The 25,222-nt window shown below is 49.5% G+C and overlaps 1 protein-coding gene and 1 long non-coding RNA gene across 3 annotated transcripts in view; one reads left to right on the top strand and one right to left on the bottom strand.

Annotated features, from left to right (window-relative positions):
- Positions 1–12,642, bottom strand: part of Rapgef1 (Rap guanine nucleotide exchange factor 1) — a 122,474-nt gene extending 109,832 nt beyond the window's left edge. Inside the window, exon 1 of one of the 2 annotated variants that reach the window (XM_052182019.1) lies at positions 12,509–12,642. In XM_052182019.1, the coding sequence (XP_052037979.1) occupies positions 12,509–12,569 (61 nt within the window). In that variant the 5' untranslated portion in view covers positions 12,570–12,642. The remainder of the gene's footprint in view (positions 1–12,508) is intronic. The other variant, XM_052182021.1, reaches the window with a different exon arrangement.
- Positions 8,383–11,611, top strand: LOC127685156 (uncharacterized). The gene is made up of 3 exons (XR_007977795.1): positions 8,383–9,882; positions 10,207–10,265; positions 11,182–11,611. It is a non-coding gene; the product is annotated as an uncharacterized LOC127685156 (long non-coding RNA).
- Positions 12,643–25,222: the final 12,580 nt, after the last annotated feature.

Here is a 25,222-nt window from a genome sequence, read left to right as displayed (position 1 = left end):
GAGCTGGAACACCCAGATACATCTTAGCAAGAACCTTATCCAGTGGTCTAGTATCTGCTCTGGTTTAAAAGCTTCCTAAACACACAGGTTCCTCAAGGGCTAGACCCAGCAGAGGAGCCCCTGTACCCAGAGGGCCCTTTACCTAGTCCCCTCTCAGCCTAGATACAGCCACATCAAGCAGTACCCATGGCCACTAATGCAGCCACCACATGCTTCTGTTTTAAAACTGTTTTGACATAATTTATTGTGTAAGGATAAATCTAAGACTGTGTTTAGGTAAATATACACTAACACTTTTGTACCCATAGCAAGTTTTGAAACCGATGAGTGTAAGAATAGAGCTCTGTGGTAGAATGCCATTAAAACAAGTGTGGCAAAATGTGTTTAAAGTGACTACCCGAGCCGTGCAATGTTTAGATCGGCCACAAACCCCATGCTGCATCACCACCAGCTACACAAGCTCTTCACCTTGCAAAACGAACTATTGTTAACCACCAACTCCATCTCCTCCCTCATCTAGCCCCTGGACCACTCTGCTTCATCAATCTGATCTTTGCCAAGTTAGGATGCCATGAAAGTAAAGCCACATGGTGCTTGCCTCTCTGACTTGTACTGCACTCAGCACACTGCCCTCAGGTTTTATCTAAGGTGTAGCACATCAGACAACTCTTCTCTCTTTCTTAAAGGCTAATGGAATGAATAAATGTAACTAGTACTCTGCAATGGAGAGAAACAGCTTGTTTATCTAGTCACCCCTGTACAGCAACTGAGTTGCCTCTACCTCTAGGTGATAATGAGTAGCGCTGCTGTAAAGGGAGGGGGTGGGGCAGGGGGGAGGGTGGGGCAGGGGAGGGAGTGGGTGCTCTTCAAGATCCTGCTTCGCTTCCTGTATTGTGTGAAGAGTCTGCTTGTGGTGTTAGACTTCAAGTCCTGCCAACTTAAGGTTTTACTTTTTACAAGATGTTCCCCCCCAGGGTTTGAAAGGAGCCATCCTTGGGTGGGGTGTGTTCTCAAAGTGCTTTTGAATAGGTTTCCCTGGTGATTAATAGTTCTGTGCATATTCATGAGCTCATTGGCTGTTTTTGCGGTTTCTTTGAGAAGATGTCAATCTATCTGAGCATTTTGTCCATTTCTGAAGATTGAGTCGCTTTTGTGGCCACCCTTTATCTATTCTTCAGAAACTTGGAGATGGCTAACCAAGGTCAAATTCCCAACAGATAAATAAGCCAATGCTACAACTGGAATACAACACAGCAATAAACAAACACAATCAGCACAGCAAGCTGAGAGTGCAGAGCGAAGAGCCCAGTCAGTGTTCACAGACCAGATCACAAGGTCACTTTTCCACAGGGACAGATGTCAGAGAGCTAAGTGGTCACCGAGGCTGGAAAAGAGTTTGACCCAAAGACTTGGCAGGGACTTTCTCCTTGGGTAAAGGAATGGCTGGGCATCCTGACTGTGGTAGGGTTAGAAAAGATCTGCTCGTGTTAAACACAGAGCTTTACAGTGTGAGGTTTAGAGCATTCTCTCTCAGAAGAAGAAACCTCTCTTCACCCACACAGGCCTAGCTACGCTGAAGCAGCATTCCCTGGATGCTAACAGTCCTCAGGGCTTCTGGAGGACAGCCACTTGAACCCAGTCTGACTCAACTAGGGACAGGAAGTCCTAAAGTGTTCACAAATGCTCCATCCCATAAGAGGGGCTCACGGCAGGAGAGAGCATGTGAGCATCAAGTTTCCTTGGGGAATGACCATCCACACACGCTCCAGCAGAACAGACCCTACAGAGGAGACACAGACCATGTAGAGGATCTTTGCACTGCCTAGAAAAGTCTGTTCCCAGCCTAGTGGTGAGAGTAACTCTCACATTCTGTGATGACCTCAGACTACGTGACTTCCTTAACAGAAAGAGTTGTCATGCCATCAAGCTGGGACCTGAGGACTTTGGCTACTGCAGGGTGGGAGTACAGTATAGGCTCCTCCCCAGCTCCTATGCTTCAAACACAACAGCAGCTCCTACAAGCTTGTGTTGAGGGTGATGAAGAGAGACAAGGCCAGACAGTGCAGAACAGCATGCTTCTGATCCAGGCTTTGGTTCTGTGATGACCTCAGAGAACTAGTATGTTTAAGCTCCTGGACAAGTCCAGGCAGAAGCACAGACAACCGAGGTGATGCTAATGAGGAGAGGTCCTGCAGCTCCAAGACCCAATGATGAGCGTCAGGGCTCAACAGCCTCATCTCCTGCAGACAGCAGTGCTCTGTGCCTGCCTGGGGCACGGGGTCTACACACTCACTTGCACTTGGCAGGGAGGCCCAGGAAGACACAGAGCAGACCAGGACACAGGATTCCTGAGTCTGCGTAGCTGTGACAGGTAACCTTGGCAGAGAAATACAGGGCAGGATCATCCTGACAGGCACTGGATGTCATTTGTCAATTACCTGTTACGGAGCCCCGAATGATCAGTAGCATTTTACCAATCACAAGCAAAAGCAGCATCCTGCTGATCTGGAGGGCCAGTCCTGGATGGGAGTCAAGTGTGGGACTGAACACATAACTGCTGGGGTTGGAGTCCTGCCACACAACAAGCTCATTCCTTCTAGATCAGCACAGTCAGGACTGTTCTCACCTGCCTGCAGCTGGCCGGCAACGTGCGACTGAATTCAGTGAGACCCAGCCCCTCTTTGCCTGCGGCCTAACTATAAACCATCCCTAACCAATTTTAACCTTGGAAGTCAGTCTCCCAAGAGAAGCAGGGGGAAGAGGGGCTGGGTGTGGCCCAGTGTTGAGTGTTCAACTTCTGTGAGGGCCAGGGTTTCATCTCCAGCACAGAGATTCCAAAGTACCCCAAGAGCCAGAAACCTCCCTTTCCTCTGAGGATTGAAGTGTGAAATATGAATATTTTTAACGACATGTTGTTTTAGGGCAGAAGGGCCTTAGATAAGAATGAGGCGCACGTCCACTCAGCACTTCTCAAGTGTTCAGACTCAGTGAGAACCCTGAAGTATCAGAGAGCTCATAGACTATTTCTTTCACACTGAAATGAGGGAGATCCCACAGCCACCACTTGGAAGAGCTGGCAAAGAAAATCTGGCTCTGGGCCCTCAGGCCCCTCAGCTGCTTCTGAGTACCTGCTTGGCATGTCACTGTCTAGGTGAAGAAACCTAATAGCTCACAGAGTGCTAACTTCATTGCACCAGGGCAGTCCTAGGGTCCCAAGGAGAATGGATCTTCTTGTAGCCCCTGCTCAGGCTCCGTCCCCCTTCAGCAGAGGAATATATGAAAGGCCCAGCCTCCTGCACACAGGCACTGGCTGATGAACTCCTGGACTTGTGAAGGGCAGGCTGCTAAGCACTTGGTGACACACACCAGGGCCACTTCTCACTCCTCCTGTACCATCCAGCCCCAAACTGCTTTTCTGCAGTGTCCCAGACACTTCTAAGTGAGGACCCAAAGGCTGATTTGCAAGTTTGTAAGCAGATGTGCAGTGCTAGTCCTGCGGAGGGGCAGGAAAGCCCCAGGGGAGTCCCAAGCTGAGTTGTTGCCAAGCAATGGTCATAGTGGTGCCTCTGAGGCACCCCTGTGACTCAGCAGGCCAGTCCTGAGCCCAGGGTCTAGATACAAGGGGCAGGTTCCCTGCAGTGTATCCCCTAAGACTACCTTCCTTTTCCACAGCTGTCAAATGGTCCCAACGCCTGCTTACTCTTCCCTCCCGTAGGAAGAGAATCAATCAAGCACCTATCTGAAGGCCCAACTCCTAGCACAGTGTCTGGCACAGACAAGAATGTGAACACTAGTCACCACCTCCCTTACCTAGAACAATGTTGTGTAGCGCCAACACCTTAGGTAAGACAGAGTCAACAAAACCTAAAGTGACAAAAGAGGCTCATCTGTGAAACACTGGGAAGTCACAGAGGGCTCCGCATATGTCTGTGGGCTGAGGACGGGGTGAGGCCATTTGCTACTCAGGCATGAGACCTGAGCTCGGCTCTGCAGCACCATATAAAAGGCCAGATGTGGCCACAGCCACAAGCCTGTGAGCCAGTGCTTGGGGTGGGGGAGCAGAGAGGGAAGATCCCTGGGGCTTGCTGGCTGTCAGCCTCACCGGAACACCATCAGCAAGCCCAGTACTTGGGAAGAGAAGGCAGAACGACCAGGTGTGTTTGAGATTACTCTGTTCTATAGTGAATTCAAGAACAGCGTATAGGCTACATGGTCCGCATCCCAACTGCGCGCAGAAGTAAGCACTCTTACTTCTTACTGACTCCAGTACTGAGGCAGGAGGACTGCTGTAAGTTTGAGGTCAGCCTGTGTTACACAGTGGATTCAAGCCCAATGTAGATAGACTACACAGCAAACCCCTATCTCAAAAAGAAAACAGGAAGGGAGAAAGAGAGTGGGTGCAGCCTGAGGATGGAGGGGGGTAACTCCTCCCAGGCTCCGGCCCTCCCTGCACAGGATAGTTTCTTCTCAAGCTGTCCCTTCGTCCACACTCCTGTAGCAGCCACCTCTCGGGCACAGGGGTGCCTAGAAACAGATGAGTCAATCTTTGCCCACACCACAGACCTAAGAGATAGGTCCCTCAGAAGCAGTGAGAGCCGGGTAAGTAGTGTGCCTGTGGGCTCTTATCTCTGCCCCACTCCCTGTATGAGTGTGCATTTTAACTGCTCCAGATCACCAAGAACAGCCTGTAGCTTGAAGTACTCCACAGAACAGTACAGTACCTTTCCTCCACTGTAAGGATGAAGTCACATGTGTGGAATGCTTTCGGCAGAGCCTGGTACTGACACGTGGTGAGAGTCTAATGACTGTTAGCTGCTACTATTATTTTTACTTACTGACTGGAGGGGCTGAAAGACATCAATTCCAAGGCCCCCACACAATCATCCATCTATCTGTTCACAACCAGCCACTTGAGGGACGACAGCCACATGGGACTATCTATAACCAGCAAATAAATACTGTCATTGATTCTAATCAGGAATCTCCTTTGTTTGCTCCAATCAGTAAAATGCATGGTGCTCCAGCTGCCCTGCCTTCTCCACACACACCTTTCAGAACTCTGGGACATCACTGTCCTGCGCCGCCTCACTGTAATCCTTATTACATTTATGCATGTTTCAGAGGACACATGGCACACATGCGGAGGTGTATAACTTGTAGGAGCAGGCCTCTCCTTCCACCACTGGAGAGCAGGGACTGAATTTGTATGTCAGACTTGGAGACAAGGACCTTTACCGGCTGGGAGTCACACCTGGCAGACTACAACAATGGTGAACATTTCTAAAAGTTATAAAGTGGGGTCTGGAGAGATGACTCAGTGGTTAGGAGCACGTCCTGCTCTTAGAGAGAACCTAGTTTCAGTTCCTAGCACCCACATGCCAACTCACAACCAGTTCCATGGGATCCAACACCCTCTTCTAACTGCCATGGGCTCAGGCATGCATGTGGTACACACAGGAGTTCAGGTACACACACAGACGCAACAAGTATTTCTGAAGCTATAAAGCCAATTATTGAAATGGGCTCTTGTTCTGAGCCAACAGGCTCCTTTTCCATGCTTTCAAAGCAGGGTGGAGCTCTGACCCAAAACTTAATTTGTAGTGAAATGACTGTGGTTCTGGCAGGCAGGGGCAAGCAAAGAGAGTCATTCAGGGCCATGCCAATGGGTGCAGTGGGCTAGCTAGAGGGGTAGGAATGTGTTTGGTAGGGAACGGAGGACTCTGGAGAATGTATCAGACAACAGGGAAAGAGGCCGAAGGAGGAATTACCACCACAGACGCAGGATGTCTCGGCCACCAGGCCAGCCTCCCACTGCATCTCATACAAGACACTCAGGCCCCATGACAGAAACAAAAGGGGATAGAATCCATCTTCTTTGGCCCTCAGGACAGCAGGTACCTCCAACCACCCATAAATATAGCTGAGAAATGGCCAACTGATAACACTTAGCAAGTAGCCAGCAGGGCACCTACTAGGGACTTGCCTGCACAGGGTTGGCAGCCCCTCTGCTGGTAAGTGCCAGCACAGTAATTGCTCTATAAAGGGTGGTCACTATCCCAGAGCTCTTTGCCCCTGTACAAAGCAAGCAGTCTAAAATATGGGCTTGGGGTACATGCTGCTGAGCTCGGCAGGCCTCTGCCTTCCCCTGGCCTAACACACTGACAATGTTCTTTCTCCTGCAATGGGAGGCTTGAACTTAGGGTCTTATTTTTGTTTTTTAAATGACTTATTTATTTTTATCTATGGATATGGGTGTTTTGTCTGTGCATCATGTGCATGTTGTGCCCAAGAAGACCAGAAGGGTGTCAGATGCTCTGCAACTGGAGTTCCAGATGTGAGCCATCACGTGAGTACTAGGAACTGAACCTGGGACCTCTGCAAAAGCACCCAGAGCCCTTAACTCTGGAGCCATCTCCGCAGCCCCAAGCCTAGAGTCTTGAGGATGGCAAGCTTCTTGTTTCCCTTTTCTTCTTCCAAGATGAAGTCTCACTGGAATGCCCAGCTCAGTCTCAAAGTCCAAGGCGCAGCAGATCCTCCTACCCAAGACTCCCAAGACCAGGGATATTTGGAAGGCTCTGGTGCGAGACACTGACTAAGCTTACATCTTTTTCTTTTTGTCTTTCACTTGATTCAGCAGTGCAGGAGGAATTCATGGTCTGTGCAAATGCTTGCACCACCTTGCCATGCCCCGGCCGTCACTCTTTCTTTGAGTTAGCATGGACTGGGTACCTACTGTGCGCTAAGCTGGCTAGTAGCCAGCCAGTGATGCACATGCACATCCCTCCCAGGAGCTAAGGATCTATTTAAGACTTTGTTTTTAGGTCGGGCAGTGGTGGTGCACGCCTTTAATCCCAGCACTTGGGAGGCAGAGGCAGGCGAATTTCTGAGTTCCAGGACAGCCAGGGCTACACAGAGAAACCCTGTCTCGAAAAAAACAAAAAAACAAAAACAAAAAATAAAAACACTTTGTTTTTTGTTAACCTGCCAACAGGAAACTGGGCTCTGGATTCTGAAAGAGTTGAACAGTACCACTGCTCACTCAAGTATTTGTGTGAAGTCTTTCCCCAGAATTCACTATCTGCTCAGGAAGAGAAAACACTAGGCATCATGAGGTCAGTTTTGGTGGAGGAAGCTTTTGAGGCCATCTGGGAAGTAGTGGGCACTGTTGGTGGAGGGACCTCTGAGGGGCCTCAAGGGCAAGAGGAGTTGAACTCAAGGCAGTCTCCCCACTATTTGTTACTCCGGTGCTGAGATCAAAATCTAGTGCAGGCTACACAGATGTCCTGCCACTGAGCCACATTCCCAGCCACCTGCAACTGTCCTCTGAGGGATGAAGAGGACCTGCTGTCTTTGACAGCAGTCAGGAAACACTAATTTCAGAGTCCCAGTCCTTCCAGGAGCTAATGACTGAGAGTCCTGAGAAGGGAATCACCCAAGGACACAGTTTCAGATGATCTCAAACAAATGACCAAGCAAATGACAGACCCAGTAGATGACAGCACTTTTCCAATTCACAGGCTGTGCTGTGTTTACTCATAATACAGCCTTTGGGGTGTAGTGGGTGACTCTCAGTGAAACACCTGTCCCAGCAACAAGGCAGGGGGTGGGGGGGTCACGTGGGTGTGGCATGCACTGTGGCCAGGCCTCTCCTCTTTCCACTGTGTCATCTTACTATGGCAACAGGCAACACACTGGCTGGACTGAGGTAAGGCCAGCCTGCACTAAGCACAAGCTGCAATCTGGCTAATTTGGGAAATGGTTTTTCTGCAAGCTCATACGTGAGTCATCTTTCCAAGCTATCGTCTCCTGGCTACAAGGAATCCCATTCAAACTGCCTGCCAACAGCTGCACAGGGGGTCAGGAGACACTGGGGTCTGTTTTTAACACATGTTATCTCTTACCTCCCTAGAGTGCTGTGAGTGTGGTCAGTGTTACAAAAAATATAAGTAGCCCCAGGGTCAGGTTGGGTCTACATTAACTAATGAGTTGGTTTGGGGCCATTTCTTTTCTGTAAGATCAGAAAAGAAATGTAGAAACATAAACTAAAGTTAGGGCAGACGCTGCCATGTCCCTCACAACACTGGAATTCTACAGTGTCTCTTACAGACAGAAAGGGGTCAGTTCCTCATTTTACTTCCCTAAGACTGTGATCTTGGGCAGTAATCAAAAACCCCAGGCCTCTGCTATCCACAGGTGCAACATGAAGACTGGCTACCCACACCTCCAGCTGTGACAAAGCTGAAGTGAAAGGGGGGTGTCTATGGACAGCCCTGTTTTGCTGTTACCGCTGGCCTACCCCCTTGGGAAGACCATGGTCCAGAGGGCTCCCAGACACTATCCCACGTGACAGAGTGTCTGCCAGTGAGGTACACAGAGGATGTTGAATAGACAGGTCAATAAAAAAACACGGAGCTTCAGATTTGTGTCAATAACCCCAAAACACTGAAGCCACAAAGATTCCTAACTTATGGGAAAGGGAAGTAGAAGTTGATTGGTTAAGAAAGGTAAGTACCCTGACTGCTCATTAAGGAAATGCACAGGCCTGACTTTACATAGTAACAAGTTCCACTGTAAATCCCCTAACTATAAGCATTTGAAAAGCACAGCACATGGACTTTGAGACCCATGTTTATTCTGTCAATGGGTGTGTTGAGGGAGCTTGTGGCCATCTCACTAGTCCCAGCAAACTTCACTGCAGCCCCTGGGTGCCAGCATTGGCCAGACAGTTTGGTACATGATGAAGTTTTTGAGCAGACTGTGGTTAAGCTAGGTCAGGGGGGAAAGGGAAGGGGTTAGAACCCCATAGAACCTCTCAATTCCTGGAGGACCCAGCATCCCAGGAGCAAGGTGGCTGGTGACTGAAGGGATGAAGCAGAGTGGAGTGGGGCAGGTAGGGGTAGGCTGAGTGGAGCTACAGGGATTCCCTCCGCCAGCGCAGAGACCTTGAAGGCCATTCCCCACAAGGTAATTCCCTGTTCCTCAGCAAGATTCTTGAAATCTCATACCAGGAGTTTACAGTCACCATTGACACCCTGCCTCCTACAATCTCCTCTGCCTGACACACAGGACACAGGACAGTGCAGTCCTCATGGCAGGTCCCAATCCCCAGAGCTCCACACAGCACACGGCAGAGCAGGTCCTCCATAGTGCCAGATGAAGGAATGGAGGAGACAATCAATGAAGGAATGGGGCAAGGGTCAAAGTCCAGATGGCAAGCAAACGGCTGTGAATCATCTCTGCGGGTCAGGCTCGAAAATGTCAACGGTCCAAGTGGGTAAGGGGACTCCGGCAGACAGCACCCACCCAGCTCCATATGTAGGTACACACAAAAGAGCACACCACAGATACTCAGTCTTTGGGAGAACCAGAAACCTGAGGGTTTTGAGCAATTTCCTGGTTTTTAAGTACTGACTAACAGCTCTTTCCTTTCTTGGGAACACACATGGCCCAGTGGACTAAAGTCAGCTGATCATTGACAGTCTGGAATTAAGCTCCAGAAATCTGGGGGCACCGACTCTCCTCACTCGTGTCTTTGCTGGAAGAGACAAGGGCAAGCAGAACTACCATTCCTGCTTGCACAAGTGGAATCACAGTAGCACGTGCCCCAGTGCCTCACCTTGCAGCCTCTCAGCAGCTGTACACATCTGCCAGCTGAATCCTAGAGAACTCCCTCAGTCCCTGACCACAGTATGCCCTCACCTCAACCTTCCTCTTGACCCTCCCACTGACAGCCCGACAAGACCCCCTCAACTTAGCTAGCCTGTCCCTGGGCACTCGGAGAAGGACACAAATGCTGCCTTCCTCCACCTCCATGAAGGGGCATGACTCTGATGACTGCCACAGGCCATGGGATGGCTGAGGTCCAGAAGCGCCTCCTCAGAGGTAAGTGGAAGCCAACAGGACAGGCAAACTGCCTAGAAGCACGGGGATAGGGGAGTATGATGTCTGCTCCCTCAAAATCCTCAGACCCCACCCGACCCCCAAACCCCAGAGCAAACCCGGTCTGTTTTCAGAGAGTGAGGGAGCACAGACACATTTTAGAAACATTTCTGTTGCTTTGAAGCACAGAAAACAGCAGCGACTGTTACTGGGTGTGGGCTCCTCCATAATTACTAGACACGTGTTACCTGGCTGAATAAAGAAAGGTATCTCTCCAGTCACAGCCTGGCTCGTGCTCAACAGCAGGTCCACTTCATATCCAAACAGGAAATCTGGTGGAACGCACACCAAGCTCAGCCAGGGTGAGCCACAGAAGCTCTATGAAGGTAAGCCTGCCTTCCCAGCATACCCTAATCTTCCTGCACGAGAGTGCCCTTCCTGTCAGCTCATCTGTGATTCCCAGCTATGGCTGCCAGAGAACTCTCTCACCTCTAGCCGCTTCTCCCCAAACACACCTTCCTCCCACCCTTTCTGCAGCCCTCTCCTGACATCTCTCCTTCCTAAGAAAGCCTTGCCAAGATCTGGTGTGCCAGGGTGGGGTGATACCTGCTCAAAGGAGAAGGGGTAGGTAAGGAATTGTGGGAGGGGGTGACCTAGTGGGGGGGAGATGTAAAAAAATGTTTAATTTAATATAAAAAAGAAAGCCTTTCTTTTCCTAGCCTAGTGAACAGTGCTCTCCAGGACCTTCCACAACTGGGTTTATAACATTCATGGGGTCTGGCAGTATAGAGAACACTCCCAGCTCCCAGACCAGCTATCCCAAAGAGGGGATTGCAACAGAGGGCAGTGGCCCGGGAAGGCCCAGGCATGACCTCTGCTGAAAAGGCCCGGGGTGGAGACTGAGTGGACTGCTCTGTCAATTTGAGCTGTGGAAGGAAGGCTGTGAGACGACAGACAGCATATACCGGCCCCTCTGCTTCTAGGAGTTCCAAATTCTTCATAATGAACACATGCTGTTCTGATAAAGAAAACTCAGCTAATGCTATTTAAAATGTATTTTAGATGTATTTATTTCATTTTACATACAAGAATTGTGTGCCTGTCTGTGCGTCTGTGCACCACCACATATGTGTCTGGTGGTCAGAAGGGGGCATCAGACCCCCTAAAACTGGACTTAAAGGTGGCTGTGAGCTGCCACGTGGGTCCGGGAAACCAAACCTGGGTGCTCCGGGGCAACAAGTGTTCTCCCTGCTGATACAGCTCTCCAGCGCATTAATGCTATTTTTAAATAAATTATCCAAGTTTCCCAACAGTGCCGTTCGGATGAGACACTGTAAGGAGCTCCTAAGCGGTGCTGCACAGATGGGCCGGAGATATTTCCAGAGCAGCACGTATTCAGGAAAGCGACTCATAGTCACTAGACAAGGCCCCGGGGCAAGCGGACACGGGACAAACACCCCAGAAACAGCATCTAAAAACGAACAGTCCAGCCATGAGAATGGTATCCTGCTTCCTGTCAGAAGACAGATGTCAATGTTACCTATGATGCCCCTTGCTGGGTGAGCTACAAAAACTCACTGTGCCTCTCTGGGTCTGCACTCTGCCAGGCAATCTTCAAGCACTTTTAATAAACAACACAACCCAGAGAGCAAACACAGAGTGAAGACACAGAGTGAAGACTCAATAAAGAGTACCAAAACGTTCTTCCCTGTGTTTAAACCGGGTTTGCAAAAGTTACATTCATTTCCGGTTGGTCCACTGCTAATATACATCCAAATATCCCCAAGTTCACCGATGAAATGGCAGCATCCAAAAATTAGTGCAGCAGAACACCTTTTCAGGTTCTTACAAGTTGGCCTTCTTTACAGAGTTTCCAGGCTAACTGGGTATCCCCACTGTGACAAACCCCACACAGGCCCTGGACCACTGCCTACTTTACCTAGCAGCCAAGAATCCGCCCTCCCGTATAAGGAGTCCCTGCTTGACGGCTAATTAAGCTCTGGGCCCCATATGCACAACAGTAATTGACTCTCGGGAGTATCTAACTCCCACAGTATGCAAGCCGGGGAGGCGGGAGAAGAATTGGGAGGCGACTCCCCAAGATTTCCAGGAACACACAAAGAGATGAGGTTTGCATCACGATCGCATCCACCTTCTCCCCCAACCCCAATGGCTCTCCACTTGCTCTGCTCGCAGAGCAAGGCAGAAATATCGGAGGACAACTTGGCTGCTCCCTGAAGCATCACGCCAACACACCCTAGCCTGCTGTCCTTTGAAGCCACCGAAGTGGACACTTGTGGTTAAACTCCAGGCTCATTAGGAGTGACACATTTTACAACTGGGCTGCCGATCACCTCTAGAGAGCGCCTGCCCTTCTGCATGCGGTTGGGGCCGGGCCTCCTAAGGGTCCCGGGCTCCAGCCATTGTGGGAGGTTCCAGGGAACAAGGCTACCGGGACCTCCACTCGCTCCCCCAAATCCCGCTAGCATCACGGCCACCCCCACTCCCCCGGGGCGCCGGGCAGGCCCGGTTCAAAGATGGCCCTCGCGGCGTCACTGCCAGGCTGGGGCCCGGACCGGGGGTCGAGCACACGAGGCCAGGAGGAGCGCCGCCCGCCCACCCGCCTCACCTGCTTTCTCGATCTTGCCGGACATTTCCGGGCTGGGCCGGAGGCCGAGGCCGCTGCTCATCGGGCCCCGGCCGGGCCGCTGCGGGGTAAGAGGCCGGCGCGCCCGCCGCTCTCCTGGACCGGTGCTCGCCGCGCCTCACACTCGCGCCGTCATGGCGGGCTCCGCGCGGCCGCGGCTCGTGCGCTCGCCGCCCCGCGCTCCAGCCCGCACCGGGCCTGCCGCTCCGCCGCTCCGCCGCTCCACCTCCCGCGCAGCCGCTGCTCCGGGGCCGCGAGCCGCCGGCCGCAGCGCCGCGCCGCCGCCCGCCCGCCGGCCTGGGCCCCGCGGCCACGGCGCCACCTGCCGGAAGCCCGCCGCCCAAGCCACAGCGCCCCCTGCCGACTCGGAGCCGGACTAAGACTGGCGCGAGGCGCAGCACCCTCTGCCGTCATGGAGTCTTCTGCGCCACAGCTCGGCAAGGACCCCACCTCTTTCCTCAGAGACAGAGAAATCAAACCCATGACTGACAGCTCCATTTCAGGACTTCCGCATGCCCTCCCATCAAAGATCAGAACCCTCGGTAACCCAGACTTTTCCATCTCAAGTCGTGGGCTGTCTCCCCATGTCTATTACCCAAGCTCAGCATCCTCCTCAGTCCCAAGGTTCCTCTAATTGACCCTAAACTAGACTCAACAACTTCCTTACTGAAAACACAAGAAGCCTGCACAAAAACACATGGGACTGACACCCACCTTCACTCCGCCGACCCCATACACACTATGTGGGACTCAGGGGCCGGTGAAAGGCAGAACCTTTGACCCGATGTGGGCCCTGATCCTCCAAGCCAAGGCTTAGGCCCAGCAAATCTGGCTTGCTTTACTTAAGCAATCCTCCAATGGGAGCATACACTTAGAGAGCAGTCTTTTCTAGTATGCTAAGGAGTTTATTTATAGTTCATTTTGGTGATTCAAAGAACCTTTGCTATTCACTATGTCAGATCCTACCAAGACTAACCCAGTGGATTCTTCCCTTCAAACAAGCTCACAACTAGGTTGGAGAATCAAATCATATCATTAAGTATTCGTGAGCAATACATTTTAGCAAGATGAGAGATACAGGGAAGGTTGCTCCGTGCTCTCACTGTTTTTTAGCTAAGATGGAATTCACATAGCAGCATACACACACACACACACACACACAGGGAGAGAGAGAGAGAGAGAGAGAGAGAGAGAGAGAGAGAGAGAGAGAGAGAGAGATCAGCAAGTAAAGGCAGCTGCTTCCAAGCTTGACCAGACCAACATGGCTGAGGGAGAACCAATTTCTACAGATTGTTCTCTGACTTAAATACACACAGAGAGACAAACTATGCAACTTAAGAATATTTAGAAGTAACTAGACCATTTTCCCCTCTAGATATGTAAACTAGTGGTAGGAACAGAATTTGAGGGGTGTGCAGAGAGAAGCAGCACAGAGTGGTCCATCTCCCTACACTCCGAAGTCCACTGATTCTGTGACTGAAGGCTGTCCACCAAATTTCCAGAGCCATCAGTCCAAACCCTCTAGGGGTCAAAGAAAAAGCCAAAGATTGACAAATTCATTTCCCTTTTCAAGTTGACAAATGGCTGCTCGGGGCCAGAATGGCCCTGCTCTGCTCCTGTGGAAGCTGCATCAGCAGGCAAAACTGGCACATAGCTCAGGACCCGCCTCCCAGCCCTCCCCGGTGCTTAGTCTTCTAAGTCTCTGAGCTCAGAACATCAATATTTTACGCCCCAAATTCTGAAGCAAGGAATCGAACAATGAATATAGGCACAGTCAGGTTTAAGGTTCCTAAGAACAAGATCAAATCCTTGTGATAAATTGCTGCATATCAGACAGTGAAGAATTTGTAAAGAGTAAAGTATTGATGCCAGTCAGACTGGTAGAACTTGCTTCCCAAGGGTCCAAGAGGTTCATAGCCATAGTAGCACACACTTGCACAGGATTAAGGCACAGCTAATCGATGGTGAAAGCCTCCCTTTCCCTTGCCTTAACTTAGCTTGTCCTCCTATGCCCCTCCAGCTGCTAGAATGTTCTCACCCCTCCTCTCCACGGACGCGCCGCCATCATTCTAGTTTCATTATTATTCACCCTCAGAACCATCTTTCCCTGAGGCCCCACAGCACCAGCTTTCTCCTGGCTATCGACCAGGGGCTGTCAGAAACTCAGACAGGGGCTGGGTGTGGTGATGCACACCTTTAATCCCAGCACTTGGACAGCAGAGGCAGGTGGATGTCTATGAGTTCAAGACTAGTCTTGGCCTACATGGTGAGTTCCAGGCCAGCCAGGGCTACACAGTAAGAACCCTTCTTAAAAAAGAAAGAGAGGGGGAGAAGGGGGAGGGAGGGAGGGAGAGAGAGAGAGAAAGAGAGAAAGAAAGAAAGAAAAGAAAAGAAAAGAAAAGAAAAGAAAAGAAAAGAAAAGAAAAGAAAAGAAAACTCAGGACCCAGTCAGATCCAAATGCAGATGACAAAGCTATGAGCTATGGCCACGTGCTCTGGGTGCAGGCCACCACTCTACACGCTGGCAAGGCAGTGTGCTGGCAGTTCCCAGTGCCCATGTCTGGGGCTCACGACTGTCTATCACACCAGCTCCTGAGGCTCCAGCACGTTGTAATGTGCACACAGGTGTGCACTCAATAAACAAATACTATTTTTAAGTTACTGTTCTAAAAATAAAAAATGTGATGTGAGGGTCCAGGGAAGATGGCTCAGTTGCTAAAGTGTTTGTTATGCAAGCATGAGGACCTGAGTTTAGATCTCTGGCCCCAGCAGAAAGCTGGGCACAGTGGTACACTCCTGTGGTCCTAGTTCAAGGGAGGTTTGGGAGAGGGTCCTGGAGAGTCACTGGCCAACCCGTCTAGCCAAGAAGTGAGATCCAGTTTCAATAAGTGAGACCCTGTCTCAGAAGTATAACTTTAATTTTTTTCAATCCTTATTTTTAATGATGGTTCTTAAATGCTTTAACCCCCCTTTTAGCCCACCACCCACCAGAGGCAGTGAAAAAGAGGGGGTACGGGAGAGAGGGGAGTGACCTATTTAGAAAGGTTCTTTTGGAGCAACTCTCCTCTGTGTTGGAAATCGACAGTCCAGTTCACAGGTCAGCAAGCAGCGGCTGCTCGATCCACTTGCACTTTACGGATATATCGATAGTCCAGTTCGGCAGTGTCGGGATAACAAACTCAAGTCAGCAGTGACACTACCTAGCAGAGACAGCCAGTCCTCAGCCTCGGTGGAGTCAACAGGAGGGACCCAGAGGGATGACAGGAGAAGTTGCACAGCTAGCTCTACAAACAAGTCAAGCTCAGCCCGTCACTGTCCTTTTTATACTCCCTCCAAACGTCACCTGTCCTGCCTTAGCATGTGCGTGTGTCTCAGCTGACATCATTCTGCCAATCAGTCCGTGGAAGTGGCAACAAACTGTGGCACACCAGCAGAAGTTTTTTAGAGTGTTTCTGTCTATGGAGTTCCAACAAATTCAGCTCAACTACAATGTAACTGCACATCAACTGCAATGTAAGGCAGACCAATACATGTGTGTTGTTAACAAAGAATCCTTCGTCACGTGCCCTTTCACGTGTTTGCTTTAGCAGAACATCCTCTCTCCTGTGTCTGCTTCAGCAAAATGTTCCTTCATGAGTCTGCCTTAGCCTTTCACCTGTGTCCACTTTAACAAAATGTTCCTTCACATGTTCATCCCAGCAAAACACCATCCAACCAATGTTCCAAAGAACCCTTAAGTTTGCACTTCACAGAAGGAGAAAACTGATAGAGTAAGTCAGAGCACAAACCTCTAGTTTCCACAGAAGGCCATGTGCTCCTGTCCCCAGATGGTACATGCTTTTACACAATTTCTTTTTCTTTTTTTGTTTTGTTTTGGTTTTGGATTTTGTTTTTCAAGACAGGGTTTCTCTGTATAGCCCTGGCTGTCCTGGAACTCACTCTGTAGACCAGACTGGCCTTGAACTCAGAAATCTGCCTGCCTCTGCCTCCCAGAGTGCTGGGATTACAGGCGTGCGCCACCACCGCCCGGCTTTTTACACAATTTCCAATGCACACACACACACACACACACACAGAGCGAGATGTGTTGAGGCATGCTTGCGATCCTAGCATTAGTGAGGCTGAGGCAAGAGGCTCATGAGCACAGGCCAGCCTGCGTTATAGCAAGATTCTACCAGAGGCAAAAGAACTGCCCACTAAAAACCATAAAAAAGTCGAGCCAGGTTTGTCGGAACACATCATCGATTGAAGCACTTGGGAACAGGAGGCAGGAGGGTCAAGGGTTAGAGACCAATCTCAGCCACATACTGAATTCAGGTCATCTCAGGCTACAGGAGACATGAGATCCTGCTCAAAATGAAAATCAAACAAAGAAACAGAAACTATCACTGTGAAATGCTTCTGAAGAAAATTTAAAATGAAAAAAATACACAAAGTGGAGAGAGATGACTTGTGGAACACTTGATATTGTTATTGTGGGAACAGGAAGCGTACACAGAAGCTCAAGTGACTGTGCAAGCAAAGGTTACTGAGACTGCGTACTTTATAGACAAACAAAGTTTGTTTGTATTATGTACATGTTCAGTTTGTTTATTTGTTAATGCAGTGCTAGGCATCAAACAAAGCAGGTCACACATGATGGGCAAGTACTCCACTACTGAGTTATATCCTCAACCCTAAAGGGTTTGTTTTGGCTCGTGGTCTAACTTTAGGCAGCCCCACTGGGTCAGCCTCATGCTGACCTTGGCAGGTGGCACCAGACAGCAGAAGTCTGAAAAGGTGGACAGCCTTGCTTCATTCAGCCTTGATCTGTGGTATGTAACCCAGCCCTGACCTGTTACTGAGAGGTGGGTATTATTTCTTTCCCCTTCCCCCTCACTGATACTCCCCAAATCCAATTACCAACCAGCAGCCCCTACCAATCTTTTTTTTTTTTTTTTTTTGGTGTTTTGTTTTGTTTTGTTTTGTTTTGAGACAGGGTTTCTCTGTGTAGCCCTGGCTGTCCTGGAACTCACTCTGTAGACCAGGCTGGCCGTGAACTCAGAAATCGGCCTGTCTTTGCCTCCCAAGTGCTGGGATTAAAAGCATGTGTCACCACTGCCTGGCAGTTTCTTAAACGTTCTACCTTCTCTCAATACTTCTACACTGAGGACCAAACCTTCTACCTCTGAACTTTTGGGGAACAAACCACAGCTGACCCCAAAGCACTCCTGTAAAGGGTAGTTCTGATCCTAAGGCCCTGTTGCACAATTGGTTCTTGGTCGATCAATAAAGATAACCAGCAACCAATGACTGAGGACGACTTGGGACACTTAGAGAGGATTGGGAGAACTAGGAAAAAGGAAGCGGCAGTAGTGGCAGGAAATAAAAGTCAACCAGCCATGTGAGTTTTCAGTTGGTGTGGCCAATGGCCACTTTATTCAATTATGCCTGGTGTGACAGGGGAAGTTTAGCAGTGCCCAGTCTTGAGTTAGCAAAGGCATTTTAAGATTAACTGGTGTGTGTGTGTGTTGTTGTTGTTGTTGTTGTTGTTTTTTATCCATGGATCCAAGGGAATCTGGGTGGGCGGCTGGTAACATAGTCTGCCTGGAACTTAAGACAGGGTAGCAGAACTACACGCTACACACTCCTGAAAAAGTATAGCTGGGGGGATTTATGTTTCCTGAGTTCAAACTTTATTCAAAATGGTGAGGTACTGTGTTTGACATGCAGAGGACTGAAGGTATAGCTCGGTGGCAGGGTGCTTGTTTTCATTTCTGCTGTTGTGATAGAATACTCTGACCAAAAAAAACAAAAAACAAACAAACAAACAAACAAACAAAAAACCCTTAGAGGAGAAGGGTGAGAAGGGTTTATTTGACCCAAGGTCCATCACTCTTTGGAAGTCAAGAATTTGACACAGCTGGTTACAGAATGGCCACAGTCAAGAGTGGAAGGAGGAATGAATGCAGGCATGGCTATTGCTCTGTTCACTGCACTCTGTCCAGTCCTGGACCCAGGGGACTGTCCAGCGGGGGCTGAGATTTCCCACAGAATTACCAGAATCAAGACAGGATGAGAGAGGGATGTGTGGGCATATATTTTTCACAACCAATTTTAATAAGGTACAACCTCCCCTCTAGCCCACCACCACAATGGTTCTTTAGTGGAAAAGAACCATTATTAGGAGACGAGGAAAGTGGATCTGTTTAGAAATGGTTCTTTCTGGTCTGGAGGTCTTCATGGTTCTCAGTCCAGTCCACTAGCAAACACCAAACACAAATTAGCAGCTGCAGTCTGGTATACTCTGCGGATACCACACATGAATCAGCAAGGGCAGTTCAATCCAGAAAAAAACGCTAGGCTTGCCAACCAGCCTGAGTCAGCGCAAGTGGCTCGAAGCCATAGGAATCTCGAGAGAAGTTCTTTGGTGAATTTCTCTTTATGAAGTCACTACAAGTGAAGTTCAGCAGTGCAATGTAAGGAGAACCAATACATACCTGTTGTCAGCAAAGACTAGCAAGGCAGAGAAAAGCAAACCAATGCTCCAGCCTCCACTGTCTACGGGGTCATATTTACATTCTGTCTAAACATCACACATCCTTTCACATGTCTTCTTTAGCAAAACATCCTTTTACCTGTGTGCCCAACGAAACATCATTTGTCATAACTGACTTTCCAAAGAAACCAGATGTTTCCACTTCAGAGATGTCAAATGTTTCATCAAAGAATTATCTTGAACACATAGTCCTGAAACTCTACCATGACTACTACCCTACACAAAAATAGACAAAGGGACCTGGAGATATATCTCAGCGGTGAACTATACATTTAGGCAAAGCTTTGAGTTCAATCCACCAAAAATAAATTAGATATATAAATAGATAGCTTTAATGGGCAAAGGTTAGATAAACATTTCTAAAAAAAAAGTCTATAAATGACCAAAAGGGCTCACAGTGAGTTGGACAATATCATGAATCATTAGGGAACAATGATTCAAAGCACAGGCACATTCCAGTTTATCTTCATTAGGATGTGGCTATTAGCAAACTCCCCAGAAAATAGCAAGTATTAACAAGAATGCAGAGTAAACAGAATCCAGTTGCTATGGGAAATAGTATGATGTGTCCTCAAAAACCTTGGAAGGAGCCGAGGTGGTGCTGCATTCCTGAAATCCCAGCACCCAGGAGGCAGAGGAAGGAGGAGTGCAGCAAGTTCAATACCAGCTCAGTCCACATGAGGAGCGGGTTTCAGGCCAGGCGAGGCTCTATAGCAAGACCTAGCCCAAACAAAACAATAAACGGGGTTGAGATGACCCTGAGCAGACACACTTGCCAAGCAATCCTAATGACCTAAGTTTGATGCTCAGACGCCAGGAAGAAAACAGAGACTGGCTTTTGAAAGTTGTACTATGACTTCTATAGACACACAATAAGAATAATACAATTCCAATGAAATATAAATAAGTTAAACAGAACTACCAAATGACTCAGTGGTCCCCTTCTACATATTTACTCCAAAACATTAAAAGCAGAGTGCTGCTTAAGTGTTTCGAGCAGTGCTGTTCACACTGGAAGCTCGGGCAGGCGGCCAGTACTCCAGAGCAGAGGCTGGTAGGACACACATGTATACGACAAAATATCCAGCCTTAGGGAACTGACACATTGTGACTGGATAAGCCTCCCGGACAAAGGAAATGCTGGTCACAAACTGACAAGTCCTTCTGCTCTCACGAGGTACCTGAGGTACCTGAAGTGCCCAGAGTGGGATCCGAAGTAGCCAATGCCAAACACGGGTCTGAGGATGAAGGAGGAAGCTCCCACAGGGTCAGAACTGTAGTTGGAGGTAACTTTTGTACAGCAGGAGTGTCACAAACACTAATGAACTGTGTGTTTTAAAATGGGTCAGGGGTCCTTTTAAAGCACTGTGTATTTCAAGACAACTAAAAAGAGATTGGATAAAATTCGGGAGGCCACAACTGAAGCCTGCAGCTTTGAGGGACCCAGGGACTGTGGCTTCCTCAAAGGAGCTGTTGTACACCAAAGGTGACCTGAGGAGCAGGCAGAACTGCAGTTAACAAACTGTGTGGTCACAAGTCACACTGAGAACTGTCTCCTCTGCCCCCTAGTGAACAGTTAGAATTCTAGCCTAACATTTACAAGTCTTCCCCCTCTTCCGTTGCCGCCCACTGCCCATGTTGACATCAGACCCCTCAAATTAAGCAATCTTCATTGGGACTACAGTGTATGCCCCCACACTGGGTTTCAGAGCTTTAAGTTGCTAAATCTCACAGGAAATATGTGCTCATCACTCCTAAGGACGTAAAATCATACAGGTATATGGATCAAAAAGTAAAAACATCCACTTGAGCATACTTTCAGATTTTTCCCTATTAAAAAATCCAAGCACACACTTCTGGCATTTTATACAAATGGTTTCAGCGATCCATAGCAGATTATATGAGAGGTCAGTTAAATGCTCCCCAAATCCATTCTGTGGGCAGGCTGCATCTTCTTGCTTCTCCTAGTGCTTGGGTGGAGCCAAGTGTTCAGGTTCCGGATAGCAACAGAATATGGATGAAATTATGACGGTCGGTCCCTTGCTTGCCTGGACCATTGTCTGATCTTCTCTTCCTTTCTGCTTCTGGGCTGTGTTACACGTAGAGGAGACTGGGTTTCTGAGTGCCTGCCTGGGTCAGAGCACAGACCCTCCTGAGGATTTGCCCAAGGCAGGGCCGTGAGCCAGGGATGAATCCTGCCCCATGCAGTGTGAGTTAGCGGCTGCATCCTGTCCAATGCGGTCTCAACCTGCATTTTTTTTCAAACTCATCTGTGGGACATCTTTCATGCCAATACATAGTCGATGTTTTAATCACTTGTTGATGGATATTTACTCTGTCTAGTTTTGTGGTGATACAAAGGGATTCCAGGAAGCCCAGTGCTAGGTGTTCCTTGTGGGGCAGCACCTGGTCCTCCATCAGTCAGATCAGAAGACTGAAGAAACACACTGAGCTGGACAGTGCAGAACAATCTGGAACTAGTCTTTTTGGTTACAGTGTATATTTGGGGGCAGAAGCAGAGCAGTGTTTTAGAGTCTTCAAATAAAGAGCCAGAGCCAGGCAGTGGTGGTGCACGCCTTTAATCCCAGCACTTGGGAGGCAGAGGCAGGTGGGTTTCTGAGTTTGAGGCCAGCCTGGTCTACAGAGTGAGTTCCAGGACAGCCAGGGCTACACAGAGAAACCCTGTCTCGGAAAAACTAAAACTAAAAAAAAAAAAAGAGCCAAGTTTGACTTCCAAGCCCTCTCTTGGGAACTGGCCATCACACAGTGCTGTCCTTCATGGATGCTCCACCCGTGAAGTGGGGACACCGAACAGGGCCTGAGCTCAGAAGGCAAGAGGCATGCCATGTCTCTGGAGTGAGACGGGTGGGCTCTTTCCTAGGAGAGAAGGCTGCACCTCTTTTCTGACCTGCCTCCTTGTTCACACAACTGTCCCTTCTGCATGGGGACATTGGACATTCTCCTTCCAATTTCTCTGCTGTGTGGTGGTGAGGCCGGTTTCCCTTCCTTAAAGACCGAAACGGTGGGACTCAGAAACAAAAATAATGCTATTATTTCTCCTTCTCCTTTGTCTCCTCCTCTTTCTTCTTTTGACTCCTCCATGTTCTCCTTGCTGTATACCCCAGGCTGGCCTGGAACTCACTATGTAGACCAGGCTGCCCTTAAACTCATGGCAAATCCTCATGCCACAGCGTCCAAAGTGCTAGGATTACAAATGTGTGTCACAATGCTTGGCACAAATACAGTTCTTGAAAAGACAAAATTATAAACTGTGCCTGGTGGTGCATGCCTGTAATCTAGGCACTAGGAGGGTAAAGGCAGGAGGAGGAGGAGGAGGAGGAGGAGGAGGAGGAAGAGGAGGAGGAGGAGGAATTCTAGGCCACCTGGGCTACATGAGATATGAGATCTTGTCTAAAAAAGTTAGCTGGGTGGTGGTGGCGCACACCTATAATCCCAGCACTTGGGAGGCAGAGGCAGGCAGATTTCTGAGTTCAAGGCCAGCCTGGTCTACAGAGTGAGTTCCAGGACAGCCAGGGCTACACAGAGAAACCCTGTTTCAAAAAATAAAAAAAATAAAAATAAAAAAAAAACAAATTCAAAAAAACAAAAAACAAGTTAAAAAAGAAAAAGAAAAGAAAAAAATGAGAACCTTTATTCCCAGCACTTGGGAGGCAGAGGCAGGCAGATCACTGAGTTTTGAGGCCAGCCTGGTCTACAGAATGAGTTCCACAACAGCCAGGGCCAGAGGGACCCTGTCTTGAAAAACTATGAAAGGAAGGAAGGAGGGAGGGAGAGAAGGAAGAAAGGAAGGAAGAGAAGGAGGGAGAGGGAAGGAAGAAAGATAACAAACATTATAGAAATAGGAGACAGAGATGGATCGGCTGTTACAAGCTCTTACCAGGCAGGGTTTATCATGGACTGCACTGTCTATGACTCCATCTCCAGTGGATCTGATGTCCTTCTCTGACCTCTGAAGGCACCCACTCACGTGTGAAAATGCCCCCCATGCATATATAAATATATTACAATTTTTTTCAAGTTTAAGGGCTCGTACGGAGGGCCCAGGTTTGATTCCTACACTCACACAGTGGCTCCCAGTCAACTGGAACTCTAGCTCCAACATATCTGAGGCTTTCAAAGTCCCCCCCCCCCACACACACACACACACATCCCCCCAATAAGCACATACACCACGGTTTACATATATACAGGCAGGCAAAAACATCATAAAAGAAAAATGAAAATAAATATCTTTAAAATCTTTAGAAAGAGTCAAGGCCCAGCAGTTTAAAAACAGGGTGAGAGGAGGAAGTGGGCGGGGCAAGAAGCCAACAGGAAAGGCTTCTTCATCTCATCTGCGATGGCGCGAGATGCAGTTCAGGTGAAACTCAGCGGTAACCGGCTCTCACAGTTTGCCCAAGGCAGCTCCAGGGTCTATAATAGAAAGCAAACAGCCACGAGCTAGGAATGATTCTGCACAGTTGTTACCGTTAGCATCAGGGATTTCTCTGTGGTGGCGGTGTTGTTGTTATCATCATTATACAACTGCACACGAGTCTCTAATACCTTAAAATAAAATATATATTTTACTTTATATTTTAAAATACTTTATATTTTAAATATAAAGTATTTATATAAAATATAAATATTTTTATAAAATATAAATAAAATATATATTTTACTTTATATTTTAAAATATATATTTTACTTTAATGACTGCCGAGGCAGGGACACTGTGAGTGGTAGGCTATCATAGCTTACACAGTGACACCCTGTCTAAAAAACCTGGGATGAAATCCCAAAAGACCATAGAAGTTGCATTTCACTCTCTGGGGAGAAGCTACTGTTGCTAATTTCTGCATCTTTGACTCTTTTCCTGGCTGTGGTTTTTGTTTGTGTTTTAGAGACAGGGTTTGGCTCAGGCACTCCAGGTTGGCCTGGGGCTTGAAAGCTTCCTTCTTCTCCACCCCACCCCTGCTCACCCCTGCTGCGACCAGAGGCTAGCCCTACAGAAGAGAAGTTCCTGGGGTTAGGAGTTACCATCTTGTCTTCAGAAAAGTCGTTTCTGAGACTCTTGACTTTGTCTTCCACTACTCCGCACTTTACATCAGGACTGGTGCGTAGCCCTGCCTGGAGTGAGGGGGTGCAGTCCTGCCTGTAGAGAGGGGGTGCAGTCCTGCCTGTAGAGAGGGGGTGCAGTCCTGCCTGTAGAGAGGGGGTTCAGTCCTGCCTGGAGTGAGGGGGTGCAGTCCTGCCTGGAGTGAGGGGGTGCAGTCCTGCCTGGAGTGAGGGGGTGCAGTCCTGCCTGGAGTGAGGGGGTGCAGTCCTGCCTGGAGTGAGGGGGTGCAGTCCTGCCTGGAGTGAGGGGGTGCAGTCCTGCCTGGAGTGGGGGGTGCAGTCCTGCCTGGAGTGAGGGGGTGCAGTCCTGCCTGGAGTGAGGGGGTGCAGTCCTGCCTGGAGTGAGGGGGTGCAGTCCTGCCTGGAGTGAGGGGGTGCAGTCCTGCCTGGAGTGGGAGGGGTGCAGTCCTGCCTGGAGTGAGGGGGTGCAGTCCTGCCTGGAATGAGGGGGTGCAGTCCTGCCTGGAGTGAGGGGGTGCAGTCCTGCCTGGAGTAGGGGGTGCAGTCCTGCCTGGAGTGAGGGGGTGCAGTCCTGCCTGGAGTGGGAGGGGTGCAGTCCTGCCTGGAGTGGGAGGGGTGCAGTCCTGCCTGGAGTGAGGGGGTGCAGTCCTGCCTGGAGTGAGGGGGTGCAGTCCTGCCTGGAGTAGGGGGGGTGCAGTCCTGCCTGGAGTGGGGGGGGATGCAGTCCTGCCTGGAGTAGGGGGTGCAGTCCTGCCTGGAGTGAGGGGGTGCAGTCCTGCCTGGAGTGAGGGGGTGCAGTCCTGCCTGGAGTGGGAGGGGTACAGTCCTGCCTGGAGTGGGAGGGGTGCAGTCCTGCCTGGAGTGAGGGGGTGCAGTCCTGCCTGGAGTGAGGGGGTGCAGTCCTGCCTGGAGTAGGGGGGGTGCAGTCCTGCCTGGAGTGGGGGGGTGCAGTCCTGCCTGGAGTGGGGGGGTGCAGTCCTGCCTGGAGTGGGGGGGTGCAGTCCTGCCTGGAGTGGGGGGGGTGCAGTCCTGCCTGGAGTGGGGGGGGGTGCAGTCCTGCCTGGAGTGGGGGGGGTGCA

Source organism: Apodemus sylvaticus, chromosome 5, assembly GCF_947179515.1.
Source record: "Apodemus sylvaticus chromosome 5, mApoSyl1.1, whole genome shotgun sequence".
NCBI lineage: Eukaryota > Metazoa > Chordata > Mammalia > Rodentia > Muridae > Apodemus > Apodemus sylvaticus.
Note: the sequence above shows the minus strand (reverse complement) of the source record. Positions and strands in the feature narration are given on the sequence as shown.